Raw genomic sequence first — 27,739 nt, forward strand, 5'->3', positions numbered from 1 at the left:
GGACAAGACACGACACCAGTGTTCCTAAATTGGGCTCTAATGGTTCTTATATGGGAAACCATAATCCAATGGTTCCGAAAGACATGAGACAAATCGATTTAAGCTCTTGAAGTTAGTTAATTTCAGATTTCAAGGATTTTCAGTTTTTGGACATTTAAGGAATACCAATGGTTCTAGGGTTCACCAATTTCGGCCTCGAATGGCATCCAAGGAAGGGAATCGTGCGCTCTTTCCTTGTGCAATTTAATACTTAGGTTATAGCATCTTATTGCCTGGCATATCTCAGGATTTCCGTGGACAGTGAACCACGGAGCCAACAACATGCTATAGCTTAAATATTCAAATTGTCAAAGATCGATTGCAATTGAGATACGATTATGGACACACTGGCCATTTTTCCAGGGAAATCTAAAGATCCTAAGATTTCTGTTTCAATGGATTAAGGAGTTAATATATGACAGAGATTTAAGGTTCTTTAGAGATTTTCAGATGAATTTCAATTAATTTCAATATTTTAATGGATTTTATCAATTTTAAGCCATATGAGTGATTTTACAAGTGAAACTGTTGCAAACGAATTCGAAATGAGTTGAAACTTATACAGCAGCAAGATATGATGAGATGTAGCTTACTGGAAGATTTTTACATTAAGCTCATATTTAATTTTGATTTAACAATTAATTGACCAGATTGCAAATATAACACAGAAACTACTAGAAATAGAAATCTAAATTCAATGAAATTTCTACAGTAGTAAGATATAAGTAAAAATAGCATGCTGTGAGATTTTCATGAATTTTAGAAACTATTTACTATCAATTTCGGATTTTTCAATTTTCAGACCAGATTATGAATTAACACTACATCCCATAGGAAACAAGATCCAAATAAATTAAAAGTTTTACAGCAGCAAGAAATATAAAAGATAAGACTACTGTAAAAATGTTGTGAATTTTAATGGTGATCTGATGTCAGTACAAATTCTCACAAAATATGATAATTTTCAAAGAAAGCATTAAATAATATATCAAACAGAATCCAAAAATTCTTAAAAATTCATGGTAGAATGTATCAGTACCATATTATTTTCCCACGAAATTTCATTAATTTTGGAATCCATTTAGTATATATTTTATTTTTTTTCGTCGAAAAGATATTTTTGAAGAGTTTTCCATTTTTAAAACACGATTTTCGACGAAATTACGACTCCGGAAAACGTCCTTTAATCTTGTTCTGATATGATGAATACAAGAAAAATTTTAAATTCCAAAAAATAGATCATCCTGAGATGGCTATTTTTTCGAATTTTGTAATTTCTCAGCCATTATTTTAAATAAAATTCCACTCATCACTCAAATTTTCGAAATCCTTTGATTCAATGTCCGATCCAATCCGATGGTTATTTTAGTCTATTTAAATAGATCAGTGTATTAAATTTCGGGACGAATCGGAATTGAAACACTCATGTAGATCGTGATTTTGAGCACACACATATAATATTGAATTAAATTCAATTAAATGCTAAAAATCGTGCAAAAATACATAAAAAAATATCAAATAATCCTGGAAAAATCTGAGAATACTGCACCTACCTGTGATGGAGATTTTGGGTATCCTTTGAATAGGACAAGATTTGAAGGCGGGGATATGGAGGATTTCTCTAGTAGTTTTCTTTGAGTCTTCTTCCTCTTTTTTTCTCTTTTTTGAAAGAAGAGAGCATGGGTATTTATAGGTGAGGGATGAGCCAGGTTGCCATCTTTAGGGCCTAGAGGTGTAGGGTGGAGATTGAGTGATGGAAATAGGAAGGGGAAAGAATGGCCAAGATCGGATTTTTCTAGAATATTCTCCTTCTTTGGCATCTTCCATTTAAGCCATGGCTATGTTAAAAATGGCAGGCACTTATGCGGCCAGGATCAAGTACTAAAGATTTAGAAACTATTCAAGGTCCAAGATGATGCCATTTGTCCTTGGAATCTTTGTAGATTTTGGAAGCAAACTTCAAGGCAAGGGAAATGTCCAATTTGGTTGCCTTTGTAGAGAATGGCAACGATTTGGATGGTTGTGATTAACTGCAATCTCCATGTGATCGAAAGAACGGGCGAGATCGGGTCTCCAAATATCCTGAAATCTTTGCAATGATATGGAATAAGATTGGGTGGTTGAGATCAATTTCGATCGAAAGAATGGACGAGATGATGCCTCCAAATCTCCTAGAATCTTGTAAAAGATTTTTCAAATATTTTGAATGTAAAAATCGAAAAACGCAATTTTCAGGAGATTTTGAAGTCCGATTTCGATAATTCTTTCGCTATTAAAATCGTTGATTTTTCCTCTTTCATTTAAGCCCAATGTTGCCATAGAAATATTATTTTCAGAATTTTTGACCAATGCGAGCCGTCGGTTTTTAACAGCGAATCGTTTTTCCAACCGTTGATCAAATTGACGATTCGATTGATCCAACCAACTTAATCATTTTTTGATGAATGATCCTAACCTTTGAAATATGAATTTTGACAACAATTAAAGTACTGAAAGCACTGTTGTTGATAATTTGGTTAAATTATTTCGACGGCTCTCGTTCACCCATATTGATCCGTGATTTTTCACTGGGTTTTTGCTCAATTAAGTGACACAATGTTTAATCTGAATTTGAGATTAACCTTGATCGATCCTATTTTGACTAAATGATCACAAATTCTTAGTGAGGAAAGACACCCAGGTTAAGATCTGCCCTTGATCTAACGATTTACGGAAATCGGGTCTCGGAATGGAATCAGGTCCCGGGCTGTGAAGTGACCCTAGCTTATTTTGTCCTGATTGATGATCCGTAAAGTCAGATCGAGATATTAATGACCTAAAACATATAAATCCATGATAGAGGGGCTCTCACATGGATTTAACACACTAAATTCACCAATCAGGGTATTTTTCAATTTTTCGGATCTAATCATCTCACCAGGTACATCTCTTTATCATTTCGGTTTTCAGAAAATTTGAGGATGCATACTTTACCAATGAAATTCCACGGATCAATATATTGCTTCCAAAATCTACAAAGATTCCAAGGACAAATGGCATCATCTTGGACCTTGAATTGTTCCTAAATCTTTAGTGCTTGATCCTGGCCGCATAAGTGCCTGCCATTTTTAACATAGCAATGGCTTAAATGGAAGATGCCAAAGAAGAGGGAGAATATTCTAGAAAAATCCGATCTGGGCCATTCTTTCCCCTTCCTTTTTCCATCACTCAATCTCCACCCTACACCTCTAGGCCCTAAAGATGGCAACATGACTCATCCCTCACCTATAAATACTCATGCTCTCTTCTTTCAAAAAAGGAGAAAAAAAGAGGAAGAAGACTCAAAGAAAACTACTAGAGAAATCCTCCATATCCCCGCCTTCAAATCTTATCTTATTCAAAGGATACCCAAAATCTCCATCACAGGTAGGTGCACTATTCTCAGATTTTTCCAGGATTATTTGATATTTTTTTATGTATTTTTGCACGATTTTTAGCATTTAATTGAATTTAATTCAATATTATATGTGTGTGCTCAAAATCACGATCTACATGAGTGTTTCAATTCCGATTCGTCCCGAAATTTAATACACTGATCTATTTAAATAGACTAAAATAACCATCGGATTGGATCGGACATTGAATCAAAGGATTTCGAAAATTTGAGTGATGAGTGGAATTTTATTTAAAATAATGGCTGAGAAATTACAAAATTCGAAAAAATAGCCATCTCAGGATGATCTATTTTTTGGAATTTAAAATTTTTCTTGTGTTCATCATATCAGAACAAGATTAAAGGACATTTTCCGGACTCGTAATTTCCTCGAAAATCGTGTTTTAAAAATGGAAAACTCTTCAAAAATATCTTTTCGACGAAGAAAAATAAAATATATACTAAATGGATTCCAAAATTAATGAAATTTCGTGAGAAAATAATATGGTACTGATACATTCTACCATGAATTTTTAAGAATTTTTGGATTCTGTTTGATATATTATTTAATGCTTTCTTTGAAAATTATCAGATTTTGTGAGAATTTTTACTGACATCAGATCACCATTAAAATTCACAAAATTTTTACAGTACTCTTATCTTTCATATTTCTTGCTGCTGTAAAATGTTTAATTTATTTGGATCTTGTTTCTTATGGGATGTAGTGTTAATTCATAATCTAGTCTGAAAATTGACAAATCCGAAATTGATAGTAAATAGTTTCTAAAATTCATGAAAATCTCACAGCATGCTATTTTCACTTATATCTTACTACTGTAGAAATTTCAATGAATTTAGATTTCTATTTCTAGTAGTTTCTGTGTTATTTTTGCAATCTGGTCTCGTTATTGTTAAATCAAAATTAAATATGAGCTGAATGTAAAAATCTGCAAAAATCTTACAGTAAGCTACATCCCATCATGTCTTGCTTCTGTAGAAGTTTCAATTCATTTCGAATTCATTTGCAATAATTTCACTTGTAAAATCACTTATATGGTTTAAAATTGATAAAATCCATTGAAAATTCGAAATTAATTAAAAATCATCATAAAGTTTCTAAAGAACCTTGAATTTTTGTCACATATTAATTCCTAAATCTATTGAAACAGAAATTTTAGGATCTTTAGATTTCCCTGGAAAAATGGCCAGTGCATCCATAATCGTATCCCTATTGCACTCGATCTTTGACAATTTGAACATTTAAGCTATAGCATGTTGTTGGCTCCGAGGTTACTGTCCACGGAAATCCTGAGATATGCCAGGCAATATGATGCTATAACTTAAGTATTAAATTGCACAAGGAAAGAGCGCACGATTCCCTTTCTTGGATGTTATTATAGGCCGAAATTGGTGAACCCTAGAGCCATTGGTAATCCTTAAATATCCAGAAACTGAAAATCCTTGAAATCTGAAATTCATTAACTTCAAGAACTTGAATCGATTTGTCTCGAGTCTTTCGAAACCATTGGATTATGGTTTCCGATATAAGAACCATTAGAGCCCAATTTAGGAACACTGGTGTCAGGTCGTGTCCTAGGTTTTAGGGAGTCTTAGCTTTTAGGGAGTCCTAGAGTTAGGAGTCCAGCCTCATCACGGACGCTTGCTATGGATAGCAACCGTACCATAGGTCTAGTTACACTAGTCGCCCAATCTTTCCCTAGGACAAGCCTAGTAAACTAGGATGTAGGCTAACCTGCATTAGTCTAAGGAATAACTTGCATTTAGATAAGAATCATATAGCATCTTAGATGAAATCCTAGGATAATAAAATCCTCAACTTGAATTAAATAACTTCTCCTAAAACTGTTGAAACAGTCAATCCCGTCTAGGTCGGTATCTTAGTCGAGTTAGGCATAAGTAGCTTAGCTTAAGTGCACCGAACTACGTCGACTCTGATCCCAGTGAGGCTTGGGTACGTAGGCAGCTTGGATGTCTGATGGCATACCAACCGCGAGTCGGCTCCACAACAAATTGTGGTGTTTTGTATATTAATTTTCTTGTAAATGCTTAATCAAATCACTTAGGATTTTCCATGAAATTAGAATTTTAGGAGAACTTTCACTTAGATTGAACTCAAACAAATTAAGAAATCAAGATACACACTTAGGATCTACATTGAAATTAGATGATAGGATGCATGTCACATAGTTCGCACATTAACAGAGAGTTGAATGAGCCATTTAAAATAAATTTAAAAGAGTTAGCTTTTGGAATCGAAGACCGATTATCGGACAGGAATGGTGCATGTGGTGGATAACTCCCCATACCTTCCATTCTTGTAACCAGGTAGCGAGTCTAGATTTCTGGTTAATTATGGGTCCTAGATCCCACATCTAGGTGGCGACTCTGTCAGCTTCTTTTGTGTGGAATTCGGATTGCCTTAGTAATCCCAAGTTCACATAAAAGACGAATTAAAATCAATACTAAAAGAGCACACGCCAATCGCGTGGGTACGAGAGACTAAGAGAAGGCATGGCGGCTCGCGCCCCACCCCTCTCGCGGGATCGAGTCCCACACATCCGTATCCTCTCTTTTGAATCACGAATTACGCCACCAATCCCTGCCTTACCAGGATTGACTATTGAACTCCCATCAAAATTTAACTTGTGCCATCCTTCAGGAGGTGGATTCCATTTTGGTATAATCTTAATCTTCATCTTTCTTTCCCATACGGTTGCAGTCCAATTCTTGATTATCTCCCCTGTGCTGCATTGAGTGTTTAACCTTTCTCTGACCTAGGAGATTAACTCCACCTTAATTTGAAGCATGACCCAACTTCGCTTTCTCTCCTTCTCTTCGAATATCTGCATGTTTTGTTCCTTCCAGACATTCCATATTATTGCATATGGTAACTGATGCAGGTGGAAACTGGAAATGGTGATCGGAAGAAGTGTGAGAAGTCCTAGCTTTCAATCGGAGAAGAATTGCACAAAGATACACTACAATTGAATGTAGCAGATGAAGAAACAAGCACAAGTGATCACATAATTCTTCTTATTCAATGCAATTTCCAACAACAGATGTAATTGGATGAGGAGACATCCAAACTATGAAGAAATTGATTGATTCCTCGCAAGGTACAAGGAGGAACATATGAACAAGATGATTAGCTTGAAATCTCGAGCTCAATTCGATCTTGTTGGAGAAGATTACAATCAGCTGAACTCTCTTTCAAGCAGCTTCTTTCAGATCCACTTTTTATTCTCGTATCAAAAACTGAACTAAGAAGAAAAAAACAGAGAAATGGTTTTTATATTCCAGGTTTTCAACAGAGACTTAAAGTGAAGAAGGAAAGGACATTGCTGTAAGATCATCAGCAATGTCCTTTAATATACGGCTAGGTTGCAATCCTTTAATATACGCCTTCATCTTAGCTCGTAATATCATCAGACTTAGGGCCTCCATAATCATAATGAACAATAAAGGAGACAAAGGATCCCCTGTCTTAGTCCCCTCAAACTACGGAAATACCCTTCCGTGACCCCATTGAGGAGGATAAAGAATGATGCCGATGATATACAAGCTGCAATCCATTTCCTCCATCTGTCACCAAAGCCCATCCTCTGTTGATGATCGTAAGCCTTTTCAATATCGATCTTGATAAGTAATCCTCTTTTTCCATCCCTTTTAAACGTATCCAGAAATTTGTTTGCTATAAGGATCCCATCTAAGATCTGCCGTTTGTCGACAAATGCACATGCCCCCTCGAATTCGGATATAATAGTGCCGATTACCCTTCTGAGCCGTCGTGCCAAGATTTTCGCCAAGATTTTGTCAATGCTTTGGATCAAGCTAATTGGTTGAAAATCCTTGATGCCTCTGATGCCTTCAATTTTGGGGATGGGAGTGATAAATGTAGCATTTACCTCTTTGCAAACTATACAAGGATCATGGAATTCATGTACGAACGCCATGATATCCTCTTTGACAATTCCCCAATTTTTTTGAAAGAATGCCATCGGGAATCCTTCGGGGCCCGGTGCGTTGTCTCTGTCCATAGAGAAATTAGCAGATTCTACCTGTCCCCGGAAAACAGTTTCTTCAATTCAGCCTGCTAAGCCGGGTTGATAGACTTGAACAGAAGCCCACTAAGGTGCGGTCACCAATCAGTCACATGAGTGTACAACCAGAGTGTACAACTTTGAGTAGAAGCTGATGATCATATCCTTATCTTCTATCAGATTTTCACCATCTCGAATGCAATTGATAGAAAATCTGGAATTTTGATCCCCTTTTTTAAACCATAGAGCCCGCGATTTTTGTCTCCAGGAAATCTCTTCCCTTCTTAGTATTTCCTCATGTTCTTCCATTAAGGATACACGCTCCATTTTCTCACCGGTATCCAGCACCGTATGTTCTTCCCTTCAATCCAACTCGGCAATCACAACTGTAATCTCGTCGTTCCTGAACCGGTTAGCTGCATTCTCTGCTTTCTGCTACTCAACTCTTTGCTTCAAATGCTTCATTTTCTTGTACAAAATGAATCCTTTCCAACCCTCAAAGCGCATCTCTTTCCGCCAGATCCGGATCACATCTTCAAATTTTGGACTTTTGCATAGGGCCAAATTGAAGGTGATGCTTGGCGTGATGGTTAAGTGCGTACTTGCTGTAATGCTTGGTCTCTGGTTCGAGACTTCGAGTCACGGAAACAGTCTCTCTGTAAAACAGATGTAAGGCTGCGTACATTGGCCCTTCCCCAGACTCTGCTAATAGCGGGAGCCTTGTGCACTGGGTACGATCTTTGTTACATAGGGCCAAATTGAATTTAAACTGCCGAGGGCGGAAATACAAAATTAGAGGTGGACGTTCGGGAGAAATATGCCCCAACTGTTCCCTAACCTTTTCCCCTTTGGTTATCATCCCTCTCTTTGTGGCTGGAACAGTCCCTTTGCTAATAGTTGCTGCAACCATTTATCTAGCATTTCTTGGAGGCTCCTTCGCCATGAAGCTCAAGGTAAGGGTTCCCCCACACATCTACGTCATCACAGTTTAATTTGCTGTCCTATGCGAGCCTCACAAGAAGATTAGAGATACAACAAATTCTCTGTGACTAATCCACGTTTTTGATTTTTTTTTCCAGTTGTTTAGGAAGGAAAGAAAAAGAGGAAAGAAAAGTGGATTATCAACTATGAAATAAATCAAAAAAATATTACGAGATTCATATTAACCGCATTCAGTATAAGCGCAAGACACATAAGTGTTGTAACCATATTCGACTCGTGATTGATCCATAAATACCAATAGAAAATATATAGGCACTCAAAATAAGTGATTTACAGCCCCCAAGAAACCTGAATTAGAAACCATGACTTTGCTCCTAAGTTCCTAGAAATCAACCCACAAACCCTAGGTTTGCAACAAATTGATATTAAAACTTGTTATTACAACGATTGAATCAGACTGGGCAAGTATGGACTTTATGATTGGTTGATTATGGCTTTTGGTCTTAACACCAACCTAGCACTTTTATGTGGATTAGTACTCAGTTATTTCAGCTGTTTGCTGGTTTATTTCTAGTTGCACTTTTATGTGGATTAGTACTCAGTTATTTCAGCCCTTTGCTGGTTTATTTCTAGTTGTGTACTTTTTTTTTGAATGGTTGTGTACTTTGATGACATATTTGTAGATAGTAAGACTAAGGTAGAGTATATTCTTCATTTACAACAAGTGATTAGAGTTCTTCACATCTTTATATGTAGATGAGTTTTATTGCAATTCAAAACGGGGAAATTTTACCTGATGTGGTGGTGGGAAAGGATCCTCAAGTAGAGAATGAAATAACATGAGGACGGGGCAAGGGCACTTTTGCACTCTTTAGAAATAACCACATTATCATCACATGTTCGTTTTCTTCATTGGAGTTGCAGCATTTAGGATGTACTTTTTAAGTGTCACGCTCTTTGCAGCATTCATTACACACAAAGTACTTCATTGATCTCTTCACAAAGGTGGCGGCGGAAGCGATTTTTCGGTGATCTTGTAGATCGGATCTCCTATTGCGCAGAAATTAAAATTCCGGACAGATCTTGACTTTTTTTGTATTTTCTTCACTAATTTGACAAAGGATCTTGCAAGGAGATGCAAGATCTTCAAAAGCACCAAAGAAACCTTGATTCGCAAGGAGAAATAGCTTGAATTTGAAGAGAAAAGCTGAAAATTCAGCTTGCAATCTTTCAAATTCCAAGGATAAAAGTGGTAAAATCCTTCTTCTAGCAAAGAAGAAGAAATTCCCTCCAAAGCTTAGATCTAGATCTAAGAACAAACTCTAATTCAAATTCCAATCCAAAGTCCATCTCAAATGAGAGGGAATATGGCCTTTTATAGGCATCCCATACAAGTAAAAGACTGAACTACCCCTACTAGAACTAAAATGACTAAAAAGTACAAGAAAATCTCAAAATAACCAAACTACCCCTACATGCAAGTAATATAGAAGACAAGAAAAACTACACTAAATCTCCCAAATGAGCGAGCAAGGGCTGATGTAGAAAATCCTAGGGGATGCTCCTGCATCAAACTCCCCTTCTTGAAAGAACTCGTCCTCGAGTTTCCCACCAGCCTCAGTGTCGCAGTAGTCCACCTGGGTCAAATATGTAAATGACCCACTCTCGTAGTAGGAGCAGAAGGTCATCAAAGTCAATCCGCCATGCGTAACTCAGTAAAAGTGACCCATCCAGGCAAGTGTGACAGAATGGAAGAGTAGTGTCCTGCATCAAATCAAAGATCGGCTGACAACGGCGGAGAAATAGTGGACCACTATGCGCATCAATGGTCTCGTCTGCAATGACTATGGGTAGGATTATCTCAACATGAGGCACGTCTGCTGCTAGTATCTTCCCTGTGACTATAAAAGAACTAGGCTCAACTGCAACGGCTGCATCACGAGGCTCCTCATGTACATCTATAAAGGGCATGGAAGCAACTGCATCACATATCTCTGTAATCTCTGGATCTGTGAATGGCTCTGACTCAATCTGCTCTAGCATAACTACAATATCAGTACCACTGTCGGTCTCATCATCACCATCAATAGGCGGACAACTTGCATCATCATCGTCGCTAGTGCTAAGCTCAATACCATTTGTGTCTGGTTATAAAATAGCAACCTCCTCCATTATATCCTGACACTGTGTCTGTCGGTCATCATCAACATCAGTGATAGTAACAATAGGTGGAGGTGGACATTGAGTCGGACAGCTCCACATGTCATGATCAAGCATACCACACCAAATGCATCTCACTACTTTTCTGAAAGTAGTAGACGAAGTGACAACGTGTCGAACCGGTGGTGATGGTGATGTAATAGACTCTGGCATCCTAGATCTCTGTTGCCTAAGACGCGGATAATAGTACGGAATCAACTCAAGCTCAAGTACCTTCCTCATCTCCTCCCATGTCTAGATCGGAGTATCGTCAATCTCCCGTCTACGATGTAATATGCTATGCCACCTTGTACGTGCCTCGCCTCGGAATCTAGAAGCGGTCAAAGGTACCTGATTATATGGATGAACTCTCTGGATTTGGAAAACATCCTCAACAATGTTCATCCAGTCAAAGATCTCCGCGTCCTCCATTCCCCAATAAAACTCAGGGATTTCCATCCGTCTATCACCATACGCACATGAAGAGTGTCTATGGGATGCTCGATGTGTAAAGTCACACTCATAGTCATCCTCCATATGCATATCCCACTCCCCTTCTTGAAAAGCATGCCTATGTATGGGAAGGGACTGGTTGTGCCTCGCAGCCATGTCAAGCTATCTTCTTCAATACCAGGTTTCGTAGTTGATCCAAATCAGCTTCTACAAAATTTAGAAGATTCCTGAATATGGACTAGTGCTTGTTGGCTACTACTGTTTTCATTTGTTTCGGCACATGTATAGAAAGAGTAGGATTCTGCTCTAGCTTGGATGCTGTATCTGCTCTCTGAGTTGGAAAATGGATCTCCAAAGCTGAAGGATTCTTAGCTCTCCAGGTTGAACCAGAAATACTCCATTCTATAGGAAAGGCTTGGACGATTCTTGAACAAGGACCAGTTAAGATGAATAAGATCAATGAGGAACTACATGTAGAATTGCAATGTCACTGGACAGGGTAAGGAAAACGTCTTCATTGTACCACTTGAAGCACTCAACTGATATACACTTGTTCAGTTGCTCATAAAATTTGCATTTCCAAATTTCTAGAATGCAAAATGAAGAATCATGGCCATACGATTTTGAGGTTGAGACTGCTTTAATTGACAATGTTCTTTTTTTAAATGCCTGGAGCTTGTGAATCAACTTCAAAGAGAGTTACTTAAGCAACGACCATGTTTTTCTGACTTCCTGTAGCCAACTTTGTAAACAAATTTTAAGCCACAATGAGCTCCAGTGAACTCTCTTGAATTTGAAGCTTTAGAAACCCCTCAAAAGTAGGTGGCTGTTGCTCTTTATATTCAATTAAAAATAGCCAACATAGAAGACGATCTACTCTCTCTTCTGGCAAACTAAAACAAATCACTTGAATCTTCAATGCAAGAATATTAGGGCTGAATGCTATTCAAATGACACTTGTCTCTAATGTAGACACTTGTCCCTAATGTAATTGAATTGTCTCAATGATGATTCCAAGGGTATAGAAGCTCACTGTTCCACAAAAAATTGCTTCTAGCTCTGTGAATTCAATTTAAATGGCCACATGTCCTGCATGCAAGACTTGAAACTTAATGAATGTCAAAATCCTGAGTGATGTCACACAACTGTCATCAAGAAAATGGCTTGCAAGTTCAGCTGAGAATTTTGTCTATTCACAAATCAGAACTCCCATAGAAGATATGGATCTAATAACGAGCAACAATGTCTAGAAAATCTTATCAGAACATGCAAACATTCTCAGATGCTTGTAATTGTATTCATCTCTTGCAGATCACTCAGCTGAATGCTAGGTTAGAACATCAAATTTAATTACTCTGACTAGTGGCTTCTTATTTGCAGAGATTAGAGTTGGTTTCTGGGAGATCAATGCATGTGTGTACTCAGGAGAAACAAAAATCATACGGATAAACTAAAATTCTAACACAAATTTGTTCCTAATTTCAATGGAGCATTAACTTCGATCCCTTTGCATGTCTATCCGCCATAGAGTTTGCTGTCCACTTCATATGGTTAAATGTGAACAGCAAACTGTGGGCTGTGAAAGTGTTACCAAACTCAACATTGTCAATATAGAAATGGAGGTACTATGTAACCTTTTGATGAGGTCCCTCTTCAAGTGGTAGTGTACAAGGCTCCTAGATATCTGCTGTGATTTAGACTGGGACGCGGATTTTAGAATCTTGGATTTCCTCAAAATCCTAGATGGGAGACGAGAAGGAGACCGTCCGTTTCGCTTCTCTTTAGAATCTTGAATTTTAACTAAGAAATCCAGGTTTTAGAAATCTCAGGATGGGGAAGAGATTTCTAAAATCTGGAAACACGGGATGGTCTCCTACTCTCTTGCTGACAGAAAGACGGGCGAGAAATCAGAAAATGATGGTTGTGGTCTTCATCTCTCGTCTCCCATCTATGATTTTGAGGAAATCCAAAATTCTAAAATCTGTGTATCCAAACGGACGTGTTTAGTGAATTCCTGATAGACATGGTTGAGTTGGAGATCAGTGAAGGGAAATCAGAAGGTAACATGTCTTTAATTATGGTTGAAGGAAAATTTTCATTTATTGACATCCCGACAGTGTGTTATCTAACACTTTGTTTTTACAGATGTGGACTGACATTGGATGTTTGGTGGGGACGAATGCGGGGAAAGGTGTCTGGATTTTGCATGGTAGATGGAAGCAATAGTTGTTAGGAACATTTTACTCTAAATTGGGACATGGGGTCAAAACTTGTTTTGCTTTGGCATGGCTGCTTACATGCAATTGAATGCTTGTGTGGAATGTGTATAAATATTGTTAGTCTTTTGCTATCGGTTTCCCTCAGCCCTTAGTTACTTGAAGTCCATGGGCCATGGGATCCCATCAAGAACCCTGGTCTCCTTAAGGAACTTATGGACAATAGCTACTCTTTTATGGTTATTGAATCTGTGGTTTGCTTCTTTTCCATTTGTATCCGTTGACAATTTCGCTACGCTCCGTTGCCTTTGACGTAAAATGGGAGTAATACAAATTAAGGCAATTTTTCCACTTAAAATGGGCGTAAATTTTGTTTTACGCCCATTTTATGTCAAGAGAAACAGAGCCCATATGCTTTTCCTTGTGACAAAGTTCAAATGCTATTCAAAATTCTAGTTTAAGTTCTGCTTCTCAATTTTTTGACTTGCACACATCACCAGATAGTGTACTCACATTGCGGTGCCATTCAGATTTCAGTTTAAGCTGTATTTTTATGTTTATAAAGTTGCACACATCACAAAATAGTGGACTCTCTTTTGTCTAGCCTTTTCTTCTTGGACAGCTTTACCTATTCCAATTCCTCTACCTTAAAGTGGCCTCAAGTTTACTACAACATGCAACTGCAAAGTTTCTAAAGTAAGGGTGTTCTAAAAAAGGGTGCTCGGGGGATCTTTAACCCTTGTCCCATGACCTCTCCTTTGGACATCAACACTCTTAACCAACTCAGACTTTCCAAGAGGTTACCCATCCTAAAAGCACTTGAACAAACAGACCTCATGGTCTGAATGTCAATGACTTGAACTCCAGGCATGAACCCATAAGTGAGATGGTACTTCGAAGAAGCCCAATGCATTGAAATTTAACTTTGCTTCTTGCCAGTGTTCATGGAAGTTTGTCCATCGGCAATATCGGCTACTCTGCATCGAGGCATCATCATCTGTCTAACTGTTGGGGCGTCAAGTTCCCCGGTTACCTTGAGATTGTAATTGAGTTGGTAAGCTCTAGTGGCCTTCTCAAGGAGATCATCAAAGGTGTCCTCTCCTTCGCTGTTGATGTAATAGTTGGGGAGATAGCCGAGTTTCTCAAGGTATTGTTTGAGTTGAGAAATGCCCCGGATGCTCTCTCCTTTGTGGGTTCCCTCTAGTCCCTTGAGAAACCCAAAGGATTGTTGTTGTTGTTGTTGAGCTCTGCTTGTAAAATGCAAGGGGCAGGATTCAATAATGAGAGGAGAGAAGAAGAAGAAGACTAGAAGGCGAATAGTGACAAGAGAACAAAGTTTTGAGGCCATTGTGTTCTTTTGCCACACCTCGGCCACGGAGCAGACCTCCAAAATTTTATGTATGATAAGGGACATACAAGTGGAGGGTAGGCCTCTAGCCTCAAAAGGAAAGGAAAACACTAACAAAGCACTAAATATGGAAGCAATAGAGGAAGCTTAGGACTAACGGGAAGGACTAGTAGCCCTTCTAGTGCTAAGAAATCTAGGCACCCCTAACAAAAATATTCAGGCCTCTAACTGATAGAAAGAAGAAGCTCTTTTTGTTGCTCAAGTGTTAGAATGACAATGTCCATTTATAAGAAGAATTTGGTAGGCAATTTCGCAGAAAGTCATTTCGTGGGGGACTTTCTGGGGTCATTGTTGAAAGAACCTAGGAGTCCCCTCTCGTATTCAGGGTGTTGGGACGAATCAACGGGCCTTTAAATTTGACCATGTATTGTCCCCACACGCTAAGCCTTGTGGGTAAGCTTAGTTTTTCATAAGTACACATGATACGTGGTGTTGTGATCACAACCTTCAATCTTGTGGACCACATCACAACCGTCCATCTTGTGGACCACCACTAGATTATGTAGGAACATCATAAAAAGATCAACTTTCATGTACCTTAATACAAGTAGATAGGCTTCAAGAGGAATTAGATGGTAGTAGCTTGGGCACCAACCTTATTGATCTCGGTCTATTTTCAAAGTCTTCTCCGATAGATGGATGATCCTAACCTTCACAATCTCCCCCTTTGCAATCTTAGCTCTTAAATCATTGGAGATTTTAAAAAAAAAAAATCATAAGGAATACCCTTTTTTCATATATAGGTATCCATCGCACATTCGCACTTGAAGACCACGGTAGAGCCAACCTAACCTAGCCATTCAAGGGGGTCCATGCCTACACTTTTGCCAAATGGGACCCATCACTAATGTCAAATTAACAAGTACTAGGACCCACCACTAATGTCAAATTAATAAGTACTAGGACCCCCCACTAATGTGGGGCTCATATGTTGCGTGACCACCAATGGTCCCGCCTCCATGTATTTGGATCAAAGGCTTAAGATCAATATTTCATGGTGCATGGGAAAAGATTAAAAAGATATAAGATCAATATTTCATGGTGCATGGGAAAAGATTAAAAAGATATACAAAAATTCCGCTAAAAAAGCTCTGACCTTGGGGTTAACAGCCACACACTCTAGCCGACTGAGCCATTCCAGCATTGTTGTTAATCCATTCCTTTCTATGCACAATAAAGATGATATATGAATACTATCTTAAACGAAAATAATGCGTTCACACTTGTGTTCCTAACAAAAGTCCATTACTGAAAACTCCTTTTATTCTATATGATTAAGCTAATAAGCTAATATTCTATGTTGAACCTTTCATTTGCATTGTTTTCTGTTTAGGATGGGATGATTGTGATACTACCGAGCCTAAGCAGAAGATAAAAGAAAATATAAAAGATTGATAGTGTGGTTCACTTCGAGGAGAACCCAACCTCCGAAAACAATATGGAATAAAGTTATCCGTTGTTCCCTTCCCAAAATTAATAAGGAAATCACCAACACCCATTAGATTCCCATAACAACTCAACAACTTGTGATAGCTATCTCCTCCTAACTAACTAAATCTAACAGATAAAGAAATAAGAGATAAATACGTATCCATAACTACTGAATCTAAAAGATAAAAGTGTAAAAAAAAGAGTTAGACACGTATCAGATTGCCGTGTGTTTTTTTTTTTTTTGGGCGGAGGGCATTGACGATCAGAAGAAATGTCTAAGTAGATGGTTAGTTTTTTTTTTTTTTTTTTTTATGACGTAGGGTGTCCCCACCCCACTTTGTAGAGTGGGACTAATTCCCTCCGGATTCGCGCGTAAACCATGCGCATCGAGTAAGCCCAAGGGAATTTGATCACTCGTCTCTGGGGAGCATACCCAAGACTTTAAGCCAAAGAGGACCTGTACGGGTTGTAGATGGTTAGTTTTATCTTTCACAAGGACATCCTTGTTGTTTTCCCCCCTCTTCCGTAAGTAGATTTACGGAGTTGTTGGATGGATTGCGAACTTATTCCCTTTCTACTCCATCTGCACTTTTTCTTTACAATGGATGGGTGAAAATGTTTTGAATGTTGCTACTAATATTAGGTCCCTCCTCCTCGAGCTTTGTATTTTTTCCAAAGTGCTAAACCATTCCTGAAAGGTATAAACATACTTTGACCCTTGGATTTTAACATATAGTGCGGAACAAAACCACACTCAAAAGTTGTTTTCGGTTTTAATACTAGAACAAGGTATAATTATCGCAAAAGGCAACTGTTCATCTTGGAAAACTGCCCATTTGACCATTTTTAATAGGGAGCTGATAAAAACGCGCCCCCCGCCCCCCGCCCCGCCCCCCCCCCCCCCCCCTCCCGCATTCGAAGATCACTCCCCTTGATCGCCTTTTAACGCAAAACGTTGCTATGTTTGGTTGCAAAAAGCAAGGAAGACGGCTGAGCATTTTTAAGAGTATGAAATACCAAATGTTGTCTAGTTGTCAATTTTTAGCTCAAATTCCATTGGACTACTAGACATGGAAGAGACATCATTATTAGCTTTTTGCTTAGGTGGCGCCTACGTGGCGGGATTGTCCCCTCTCCTACTTTTCCAATGCAAAACCTTGTGTTTGGTGGATTTTAGAGGGGAGAAGAGTAGAATATGTATTGTCACGTGTAATCATTAATTTTCTCTCTCTCTTTCTCTCTCTTCTACTATTTATTTTGTTAATGACACCCCTCCATTCTTCACATGCTTTGACATCCAACCAAACACACTACCAAAATTCCCCTAATCTTCTCTAGACTAAACATATCCCACCCTTGTCACCTCCTTGTTGACTATTACTTCCACTAAAATCCCAGCAAAAGCTACATCACGTTGCTTATGCTTCATTACCCGTTATCCAAAACCTTAAAAACCGGTTACTTAAAGCCCTCTCTCTCTCTGTCTCTCAGTCACAAATAACGAGTGAAAAGGGTGTAAATATCAAATCCATAGAAGAAAGACAACCCGAGAGATAAAGCCCAACATGCTCTCTCTCTCTCTCTCTCTCTCTCTCTCTAAACTTGTATAACACAATGAAACTAGGGATGCAACTCGGGTCGGGTTGGATCGGGTTGAGGCCAAACCCTTATCCACTCCAAGATAGCATTCCCTCAAACCCAACCCAAGCCTCAGGCTGACGATGATCAACCCTAACCCAACCTGCCTCTAAATCTCTCAACCCTAACCTAACCATATAAACTAATTTTTTCCACATCGAGTCGGGTTCAAGTTCACCTAGGGCCAAACTAAAATATACAAGAAAACAACGTAACCCTAAGAAAATCATGATAAAATTAGAGGACGGAGGTCAGGTTCGGGTCGAGTCGGGTTGCCAAGGTCTGAACCCCAACCCAACCAGAAATTAAATCAGGTCGGATATTCCCAACCTCAACCCAACCCAACCGGAGCAAAAATCGGGTTGAACCCTGTCAGGTTCGGGTTCAGGTTCAGCTTGACCCGAGCAAAAATCGGATTGAAGCTGTCAGACAGATGGTTGTCTTTGGTCGGGTTTGGGTATGTAATCCACAACTCAATCTCTCGGTTGTACTTTTTAGTCACTGCAATCGTATCCTCTCATATCTACAACACTTACTGGACACTTGGAGATGCTCTCTGTATTAGGTATTTTCATAAAAAAGCTATAGATACTGCTGAAATACATAGGATGATCAAACTTGACTCAATAACAAACATGATATGTAAAGAAACTTAGGCAGCATCCTTAACACAAACTAATAGCTACATACATTTAAATTGTCAAATTGTAATAAAAAGATTTCGATTTATTCCCTAAAGCTCTACTGAGACTCCCTTTTTTGGTATATAAGTTGGTTCCACAACCGGAGCCCATGACCTCCTCTCTCGCTAGAGAGATGCCCTCAACCACTGAGGACACCGAGGCATTGAAAGGTTTCTAATGAACCTTTGAGAATCAATGGAAAGTAGCAAAGAGGAGAACAATACCTGGACCATCCAATCTATTGGCCACCTTTTGGATGGACTAGAAGTAAAAAAATCGCTATTAGGATGTTTCTAATCATTCAGTCTATAACAAAATTTTATGCGGTCAACAAAAGGCATGGATGGGGAGAAACAAAAGAAGTCCATGAATTAGATGCTCAAGAATGAGGATTATACGTCATTGTGATTCTTGGGCTATGGCCTAATCCATAAGCATTTACATAAGTTGTCTTCACAAAATAACATGAACAAAAAACAAATGACATATATGATGAAGTCCTATGGTGCGAATGAGAACTTTGACGAACCATTCCTGCAAAAGAAATCAAGAGAAACAAATCAATATCTTACGAAGAACACTCTTGTAAAGAATAGGAAATAAAACTCAATGAAAGTTCACAATAAAAAATTCTTACCTTCCACAATTATACTAGTTGGAAACATGATAAAGAGCGCCGTATAACAAAAATTTATGAGTATATCAAAACTCTCACTTTCCTTTATGTCAGAAGTCTCACTATCCTAAAATTCCATCAAAAAGTTATATTTGAAGTTCCACTTTCCTTCTATACAAGCAAAAAGTTATATCAAAAGTCTCACTTTCTACTTGTACCTCCAAAATGTAATATCTGCCACAAACAATGCACATTGGTATTTTGCTAACCTTACCAAAAGCTATTAGCTCCATAAGGATAAATATATAAGTCTGAAATGCCAACTTCACCGCTAACAGCATAGCATATACTACACCTTCTTGTTGCTTCCACAATCTCAAATTCTAAAGGTTCTCTTGCTGTGCTGCTCATAGATTTTTTGTTCTTGGATGTTGGTGGGCGTCCTCTTTTATTTTGAACGTTAGGCTCACGAAGCACGGGTATCGAAGTATTTGTTAGATGAGAAAGTTGATTTAAAGCAACTTCTTGTTGAGAAGGAGGCCATTTTGTATATTGCTCCTGGAAGTCGTCAAGTATCTCTTTTATTTTTTCATGATTGTTTTTCACAATTACAATATCATCGAATGTTCAAACACCTATCCTTCATTGTGAGTGAATATCACCTAGGTGCAACACTTTGCCTTCATCCAATAGACATCGCATCTTGTGTGCACAAGGAAGCCCCATAGTTGCAGTAAATTGATGCTTGCAAGTAGATAAATTTGGATTACTTGTAGCCAACTCATATTGGTTGAAAAGCTCTCTTAATGCAAAAATTGATATTTGATTAATAAGTTTATCAAAGAATGAGATACGAAAGTCACTGGGAACCTTAATTTTTTTTGCAGAAAGCTTGGTCTTGATTTCTTCGAATTGGTTTTCAAGTGCCAGGCAAAATTTTTTTTTTAACCAAATAAAAGTCTCTGGTTGAAAGTTGCAAGTATATTTTAAGATTGGAATGCGCACCTTCTACTCTTGATGTAACATGGTTTCCAAAGTGAAGATACTTCTTTGTCCATGCCTTTATGAAGCATTCTTTAAAAGGAAGCCAAGTATTGAAGATGTAATCAAGAGCAAACCCCTTGTCTTTAAACTCATCTTTGAAATCTTGCCAAGCTTTATGATATGCCATTTCGGTTGGAGATTCTATCAAAGTACTCCAAGTAGAAAAGAGTCCATCCCAATTTTCCCCCTCTTGAAAATGACATTTGCATTTGGATAAAACACTCTTCTCAATATGCCGTATACACAAAAGATTCATGGCCTCTGGAAAGACAACATATATAGCTTTTATTAAAGCCAACTCTCTATCAGTTACGATTACTGTCGGTTTGGGAACAATATCCAACATGTCATTGAACATTTTCAAGGCCCATACATAGTCTTCACTTTCCTCTTTGAAAAGCAAAGCATGAATAGAAAGAAGAGTTAAAGCTTGTCACTCCAACAATATCAAGTAATGGCATCTTGTACTTATTAGTCTTATAAGTGCAATCCATCACAAAAACATTGGAATAGCTCTTTCTTAATGCTATCAACTTTGGATGTGCGAATAATAGATGTGTCAAACGACCTTCATCATCATTTTTAACATTATAGTGGAATCCACCATCGGCAAGTTTATCTAATAAAGCTTGGATTGGAGTGCGACCTGCGAGGATCTCTTTACAACTCTTGGCTATGCAATTGTATATATCCCTTGATACGGCTAAGAGTTGTGGGTTACTTTGCCTAAGAGAAGTAAGCATTTGATTTGGTTGTATACAAGCAATAATCATTTCTTTAATCCGTAAAACTTCTTCCTTCGAAAGATGACGACTAGAGGGATGACCAGATATGTCTTTTGAAGCTCTATGATTGTTCTCTAGATTTCCAATCTTCAATATCCATGAACCACTAACTTTCTTTTTACCGTCGATTCTAAATGGACAATTTATAAGACGTGAGCATGTTTCCTTCGTACCACGATTGGTGGTGACCTTACGAGTATCCCTATAAACTCCTCCTCTATCACCCTTAAGGATACTTTCCTGCATTTTTCTGATTTCTTAATAGTTATCATGTATCCTTGGGACCTTGCAAAGCTACTAACATGCTCAAGAAGCTTTTCTCGACTTTGAAAGAGTGTAATTGGCGGTGGAAGCATTTTCTCGTTCCCAAGGAATTCTTCTGGACTTCGGATATCCATCAGATGTGTGAAACTGTATAACCTATCAAAAGCTACAAAAATGTTAGAACATAATTGTTAAACAAGAATCCATGAAGAAAATGTGAACAAAAAGTTCAATCTACTATATTCCCTGAAAGTTTCACCCTTGGAAGCCACTCTTGGCCTAGCAAGAATCACTCTCTTCTGATGCCAATCAGAAAAAAAATACAATGAAACAACAACTACATGAGCAAATAGTTACTATCACAAACAATGAAAAAACAGAGAACACAAACAAGCAGCATAGGCTACTTTTACGTTTTCTTTTCTTTTTTCCTGGGGTGGAGGGGGGTGGGTTGCAATTGGAATGCAGACCCTCTCTTCCTTTTTTCTGTTCTATTTGAATGGCTGTTGGATTCAAAATTTTATAAAAAATAGGATAATACTAAAATCTCTTACTAAATAAGAAGAGAGAAAAAAGGGGGTGGTTACGCATCATGTTATTCCCTAAAGTAAAAAAAGGATAAATATGAAGTTAAAGTGCTTCAATAAAATGAAAACAAAAAAGGAGCCTACGACTAAGAGAAGAGAAAATTCCTAAATTTTAGGGAATAAAGTAACCCTCGCAAATGAAGAAGCAAGTCACCCACGTTTCAAAAAAGGGATGTTACGTAACTCCCCACAAAAGGGGAAGTTGTGATCGTGGAATCCTGGATAAGGGATGAGGTGGCACCCATAATGGCTTCAAAGTGGAGATCATGAAATTAAAGATAAAGGGGTGAGGTGGCAATGGCTAATCATTCCAAGGAACCTCTATAAATAAGAGGGAAAATCCTTTGGAAAGGAGGGGGATCCAATCCTGGAGAGAAAAAGCTACGCAAAGGGGGATCCGATCGCATCTTTTAGAGGAAAGAAGTTACGCAAATAAAAAAAAGAAAAAAGCGAAGAAAGAAAGGAAGGTAAAGATCACAAAAAAAAAAAACTAACAGTTCTTTTCCTTCTCTTTGCAGACTACAGCTAAAAAAAGGAGAGAAGTCCTTTTGAGTCTCCTACGGGAGACTCAAAAGATAACAGAAGACCTTTCTCGACCGATTTACGGGAGAAAGATGAAAAGATGGCAGAAGACCTTTCTCGACAGATTTATGGGAGAAAGATAAAAAGATGCCAGAAGACCTTTCTCGACCGATATACGGGAGAAAGATGAAAAGAAAGAAGACCTTTCTTGATCGATCAACGGGAGAAAGATGAAAAGAAAGATGACCTTTCTCGATCGATCAACGGGAGAAAGATGAAAAGAAAGAAGACATTTCTCGACCGATTTACGGGAGAAAGATGAAAAGACCTTTCTCTGCTGGGATCAAGGAGAAAGATGAAATGAGTCAAGAGAGTTCTTCTTACAAAGAGTCCAAATACAATCATACTCAAAGATTTCTCTCTTCCAGGAGAATCTTTTTACAAAAGAGTATAAAACCAAAAATCACAAAGAGTCAAATTCTCTCTCCGGACCTTCTTTCTGGGATGATAATCATTACAAAAGAGTATAAAACCAAAAATCACCAGAGAGTCAAATTCTCTCTCAAGACCTTTTTTCTGGGATGATAATCAAAAGTTGTATTTAGATAGAGAACCTCTTGATGAATAATCAGAGGTATTTTCTTTTTTCAAGAAATGTAATTAACGACCAATAAAGCCGGATGTGTACGATCCCTACCAAAATTAATAAAACCTCTTTTCACAAGAGGGAAATTTGATCCCAATTTATTTTGTGTGTGTGATTTCTCTTTCATGCATGTGAAATTTGTTGCGAACAAATTTTTGGCACGGCCAGTGGGACACAGTTCTTCTCTCATCTTGAAGTAAAAGAGGCTCCCGAATCAAAAGTTCCACATTTCCTTTGTCACCGAAGGCAAACTGCGCAACACGTATACTGTAAAAAAATAAAATAAAAAATTCTTCACAATGTTCCAGATTATGAATATGGTCTGGGCAAGCTTCAAAATGCCGGAAAGGGTGGAGCAGACTTCACAACACGACAAAAGGCGGAGCAAACTTCACAACACGGCAAATGGTGGATCAATTTTCGCCAAGCCACGAATGGGGGAGCAAATTTTACATACTGTACATGATGGGGGCAAATTTCATAATGCCGTATATGGTGGAGTGGACTTCATATCGTCGCATATGGTGAGAAAAAAAAAACTCACAACACTACATATGGGTGAGAGAACTTCCCAACATAGTGTATGGTGAGAAACAACTTCACAACACTGCATACGGTGGGGAACTTCACAATTCCGCATAATGTGGGATAACTAAACAACTTGATGTGGGATTGTTAACTCTTGAAAATTAAGAGCCACATATTGCAAAAGAAAAAAACTTCATAAGGTCTCATATGGCAAGGAAAACTTCGTCGTGTCGTGTATGGCGGCGTAAACTTGCACAGTGCCGAATATGGTGGGATCGTCAACACTTGAAAATTGACACCCAAAAATACTTGGAGACTTCATCATTCATTTTTGCAATGGAACTCTCATCCTGCAGGATTCAGAAAGAAAAGAAAAGAAATGTGTGTGGAAATTGAGATGTCAAAAATCAAGCCAAAGTGCTAAAAAAAAACCGGGAAGGAAAGTGAGATGGAGATTCCAAGGAATGGACAGTGCACAAGATCACTTACTCATAACATGGCTAAGAAGGCTCTTCTAAATTCCTCATTGAAAGATGATTTTGTTGAGAAGGTGAAGAATGTTAGATCTTCCATTTCACAAAATCCAATAAGAGAAAATCCATTATATGGAAACACCAGAAATTTTTTTGTCATGGAGGGCAATTTCCCAAAGTCACCGCTCCTGAACTCATTCTAACTCTGTTGAGAACTTCAATCCCATGAGGGTGTTATGACAACAGGGCGCAGGTGATCGTTGTCATTAACCATAGAAGTTGCAAAATTGCAAAAAGAAGCGAAAATGTAGTCTTGAGAGTGGGGGCATGCTAAAAACATGGTGTATTGCTGTACTCCTTCACCATCATTGACCTGTGCCAATCCCTTCGAAAATCATACAAATGATACAAGACCCTGAGGGCAAACGCTCGTGAAATTACACGGATCACTTTCATCTAGTTATAACTTGCTTGAAAACAAAGGCGCGTTATGCTATTCTTTATGAAAGGCCGAAGCGAAAATCCACATTACTGGTTCATGAACCAATCCTATGCTTGATGTCAGTATTGAGTGTCACACGATTTCAGAACTCCGGTTTGGTTGAACATAAGGGCCTATTCCTGCACGGAAGGAAAAAAAGAAAAGAAAAGATAAGTTTCTCATTGCTCTGGATACCAAATTAGCATCAAGCACAAATCATAAATTCTCGGTGAAGTTGGAAAAAAGACACAGCGTGAAATTAGAAAGACAAGGTTGATTCGTGTTGAAAGGAAGAACAAGGTTGTTTGGATGGCAAGACAACATAGCAACGTACTTGTCAAAACTTCTTCAATAAAAAAAAGAGGAGCCCGCTAGGTTGAAAACCCGAAAGGGCAACCTAGGCAAAATTAGGGTCATTGTCTGCTAAGCTGAAAACATGAAATGGTGGCTAAGGCAAAAAAAAAGGACAAAAATAATAAAAAAGAAAAGAAAATTAAAAGGCCTGCTAGGTTGAAAACCCTAAAGGACAACCTAGGCAAAAATTAGGGCCACTATTCGCAAAGTTTGAATACCTGAAGAGAAACTTGCGGGTCATGGTCAAAAACCCGCAACGACGATCATATACGCGGGAATACGATACAGAAAAGGATCCGAGAACGATGCCTCTAATTGGATGTGTATCAAATACGTATGACCATGCCATTCAATAAGTGGATCAAAGAAATTTATCCAAGAACAACGATTTGGCTAAAGGCAACCCCATGGAAAATCCAATGACAAATAGAAAGGATCATATGCAGTAAAAAAGATGTGTACTAGTGCTACTCATCAATTAAGTTCTTATGGCATTTAATGAAATTGTGCTGTGCCTCAAGGAGCTTTATTGGTTACTGTGCTCAAATGGAGTCTTCAAGGGACCAAGTCTTGCACTACGCCTTGGAGATATTTCGAAAGCAAAGAAAGTGAGCTATCATGGCCAATCGAGTTTGCTCAAATCATTCTGGATTTGCTTGAAAGAGTCTTTAGCTTCATCAAAGATTTGATACTGGGCTTTTCCCTCAGGGTTGGTTCATGGAACCTCGTCATCAAAGGTTGGGGTTGGTTCACGACACCTCGTCAACTTTCAAATTTTGTAAGTCTGGTGATTCCACGAGTTTTGGAAAAGCCTGTCATGTTCATTTCCTTCTCCCAAAGGGAGGGGTACTTGAGCTGTAAAGAAACTAACTCTATTGGCGAAATGAGTCTAAAAATGACTCTTTTATGGACTGCTAGAATCAAAATTCCCAGCTATGAAGAGTCTTGAAAAAAAAATCAGCAAAGATGACTTGGAGGCAACTCGGAAAACACTTAAATATTGAGAATTTTGTTTAAAGAAATGAGTGCTCAAGCAGAAATCTTCTATGCTTGCCAAGGGGAGGAAGATAAATGTGCAATTGAATAAGATCCATTGGCATCAAGTGGGTAGCGAACTCCATACAAGAACAACATCTGAAAGGGGGACACTGCACCCATTGCACTCTAGACCCGCCACTTCATATCAAGGAATTCATTGAGAAAGACAGAAATTTTACACTGATTGTGTGGTAGGTGCTCCTAAACCATTAAAAGTCCACGGGAAAATGGTTAGGTCTCAGTTAAGATCAAAAGCCTGAAAAGATTAATACATGGGGCTCCGAGAGAAACATAAAACCAGTTGTTTAACAACTAATGCTTTGAGTTAACCCATCAAGGAACACATCAAAGCATGTCTCAGATAACCTGGCCAATGTTGTCAACATGAATGAATGATCCATGGTAACTGATGGTGTGCTGGAAGCTAAAGCAGTCTGCCACACGTCAGAAAAGGTTAAGAAATGATGCCCGACACAGATTTAAGAGCTTAGATATGTTGCTGCAGCCATGTAGCCATTGTCACCCTTGGCTGTGGATAAGATGGCAAAATCAGGGGAAGTAGCGTCATGCCTCTCCCCAAATAAAACCGCTAATGCAGATGATTTTTGCTAATAACTGATGGGAGGAATGCTGGTAACTGGTTTCAAAACACAATCATTGAGAAACTCACATCAATTTGTGCTTAATGTGGAAAAGAATTCCAAGAATATCAATACAAGTCATGACGTTATTTGAGAACTGTTAGGTTCATGCTGCAATCAACAGTTCCACTGTGGTTGTGAATGAGAAAATGTTTCCTATAAAAATTCCACGCCACGAAATTTGGCCCAAAAGATGCTACAAGTTCTTTAATTACGTCTTTTGAAGATGCTGGAGAAAACGTGAATTTGGAAGAATCTTTTGAAGCAAAAACTTCAGCACGGAAATATAAAGCCCTCATTGTGCAGTTACACATCCAACATCAACACAGTGCATGGATCCAACATCAATACAGTGCATGGGAATGTGCCATCTCATGTCTTAATCGGAGTAAGAAATTTTCCTTAAAGTTAATCTCCTAGATCATTACATGATGGAATTGGTTGTGGCTGACACGCGAAAAAGAGAACAAGATTGCCCCTGTCAAAAGACAGTGAGCTAATTGGCATACATGGACGCTGGAATGAGGCACATGCCGTACAAAAATCCTAGATTCACAATTTTATTGTGACAATCTTTAGGTGGCAATGCATAAACCTGGCTATGAGACATGCCATTTCTCCAGCTCGAAGCTGTAAAAGTGAAGCATTCATTACCCTAAGGTTCCATAGCATGTAAGCCCGAGGCAACTGTAATGGAGTTTCTTCGACAGGATAGAATGCCTGTAGGAGCTTCCAGCTCTTGAGATTGAGGAAAACATCATATGAAGGATAGGAAAAACTATGTGGGTAAGACTGCCTTATGTAACTCCTCCCAAAAGCAGCCGGACTGGACTAAAGAAGAAAGCAGGTGTATGACTGCAAAGTCATCATCTTTCTCTGGAAAAAAAAAGAAACAAAAGAAAAAGTCCATTAGCTCTAAATTCATATCTGGCGAGTTTTGGGGATGACAAGAAGCTCGAGTACGGGCAGGGGTGGATGCATAGCAGAATTGACACATGTCCACGACCAGAACCAGGAAATTGAGGCCGCCCAAATGAAGGCCTAACCGGGAAGTTTTCCCGAAATCTTAAACCCAAGACGCAGAGAACCAAAGAAAGGATGAACAAAAAGCTTATATGACCTAATGTATCAAATACGAATTCCGTTCCAATGTCGAGTCCCAAATTTCTCCTACAAAAGTCTTCTGGTTCAAATGTGAATATCTTTGATCAGGCATGAATTTGACCTGGCAGCATCTGACTTCATGAAATGAACTTCTTTCGAGCATCATAAGAGGAT

At 38.5% G+C, this 27,739-nt stretch overlaps 1 protein-coding gene across 1 annotated transcript; it reads right to left on the minus strand.

Moving 5' to 3' along the window:
• Nucleotides 1-20,522: 20,522 nt before the first annotated feature.
• Nucleotides 20,523-21,173, minus strand: LOC143855773 (protein FAR1-RELATED SEQUENCE 5-like). The gene has a single exon (XM_077365841.1). It carries the CDS (start codon nt 21,171-21,173, stop codon nt 20,523-20,525), a length of 651 nt encoding a protein of 216 aa, XP_077221956.1.
• Between the last annotated feature and the right edge of the window lie 6,566 nt (nt 21,174-27,739).

This window comes from Tasmannia lanceolata, unplaced genomic scaffold (genome assembly GCF_043159265.1).
Source record: "Tasmannia lanceolata isolate RefF3 unplaced genomic scaffold, GAP_Taslan_0.1 ptg000023l, whole genome shotgun sequence".
Classification (NCBI taxonomy): Eukaryota; Viridiplantae; Streptophyta; class Magnoliopsida; order Canellales; family Winteraceae; genus Tasmannia; species Tasmannia lanceolata.

What these genes read in the sequence shown, in the direction of transcription:
- LOC143855773 (XM_077365841.1), bottom strand. Translation starts at nt 21,173, where the DNA reads ATGCAGGAAAGTATCCTTAAGGGTGATAGAGGAGGAGTTTATAGGGAT.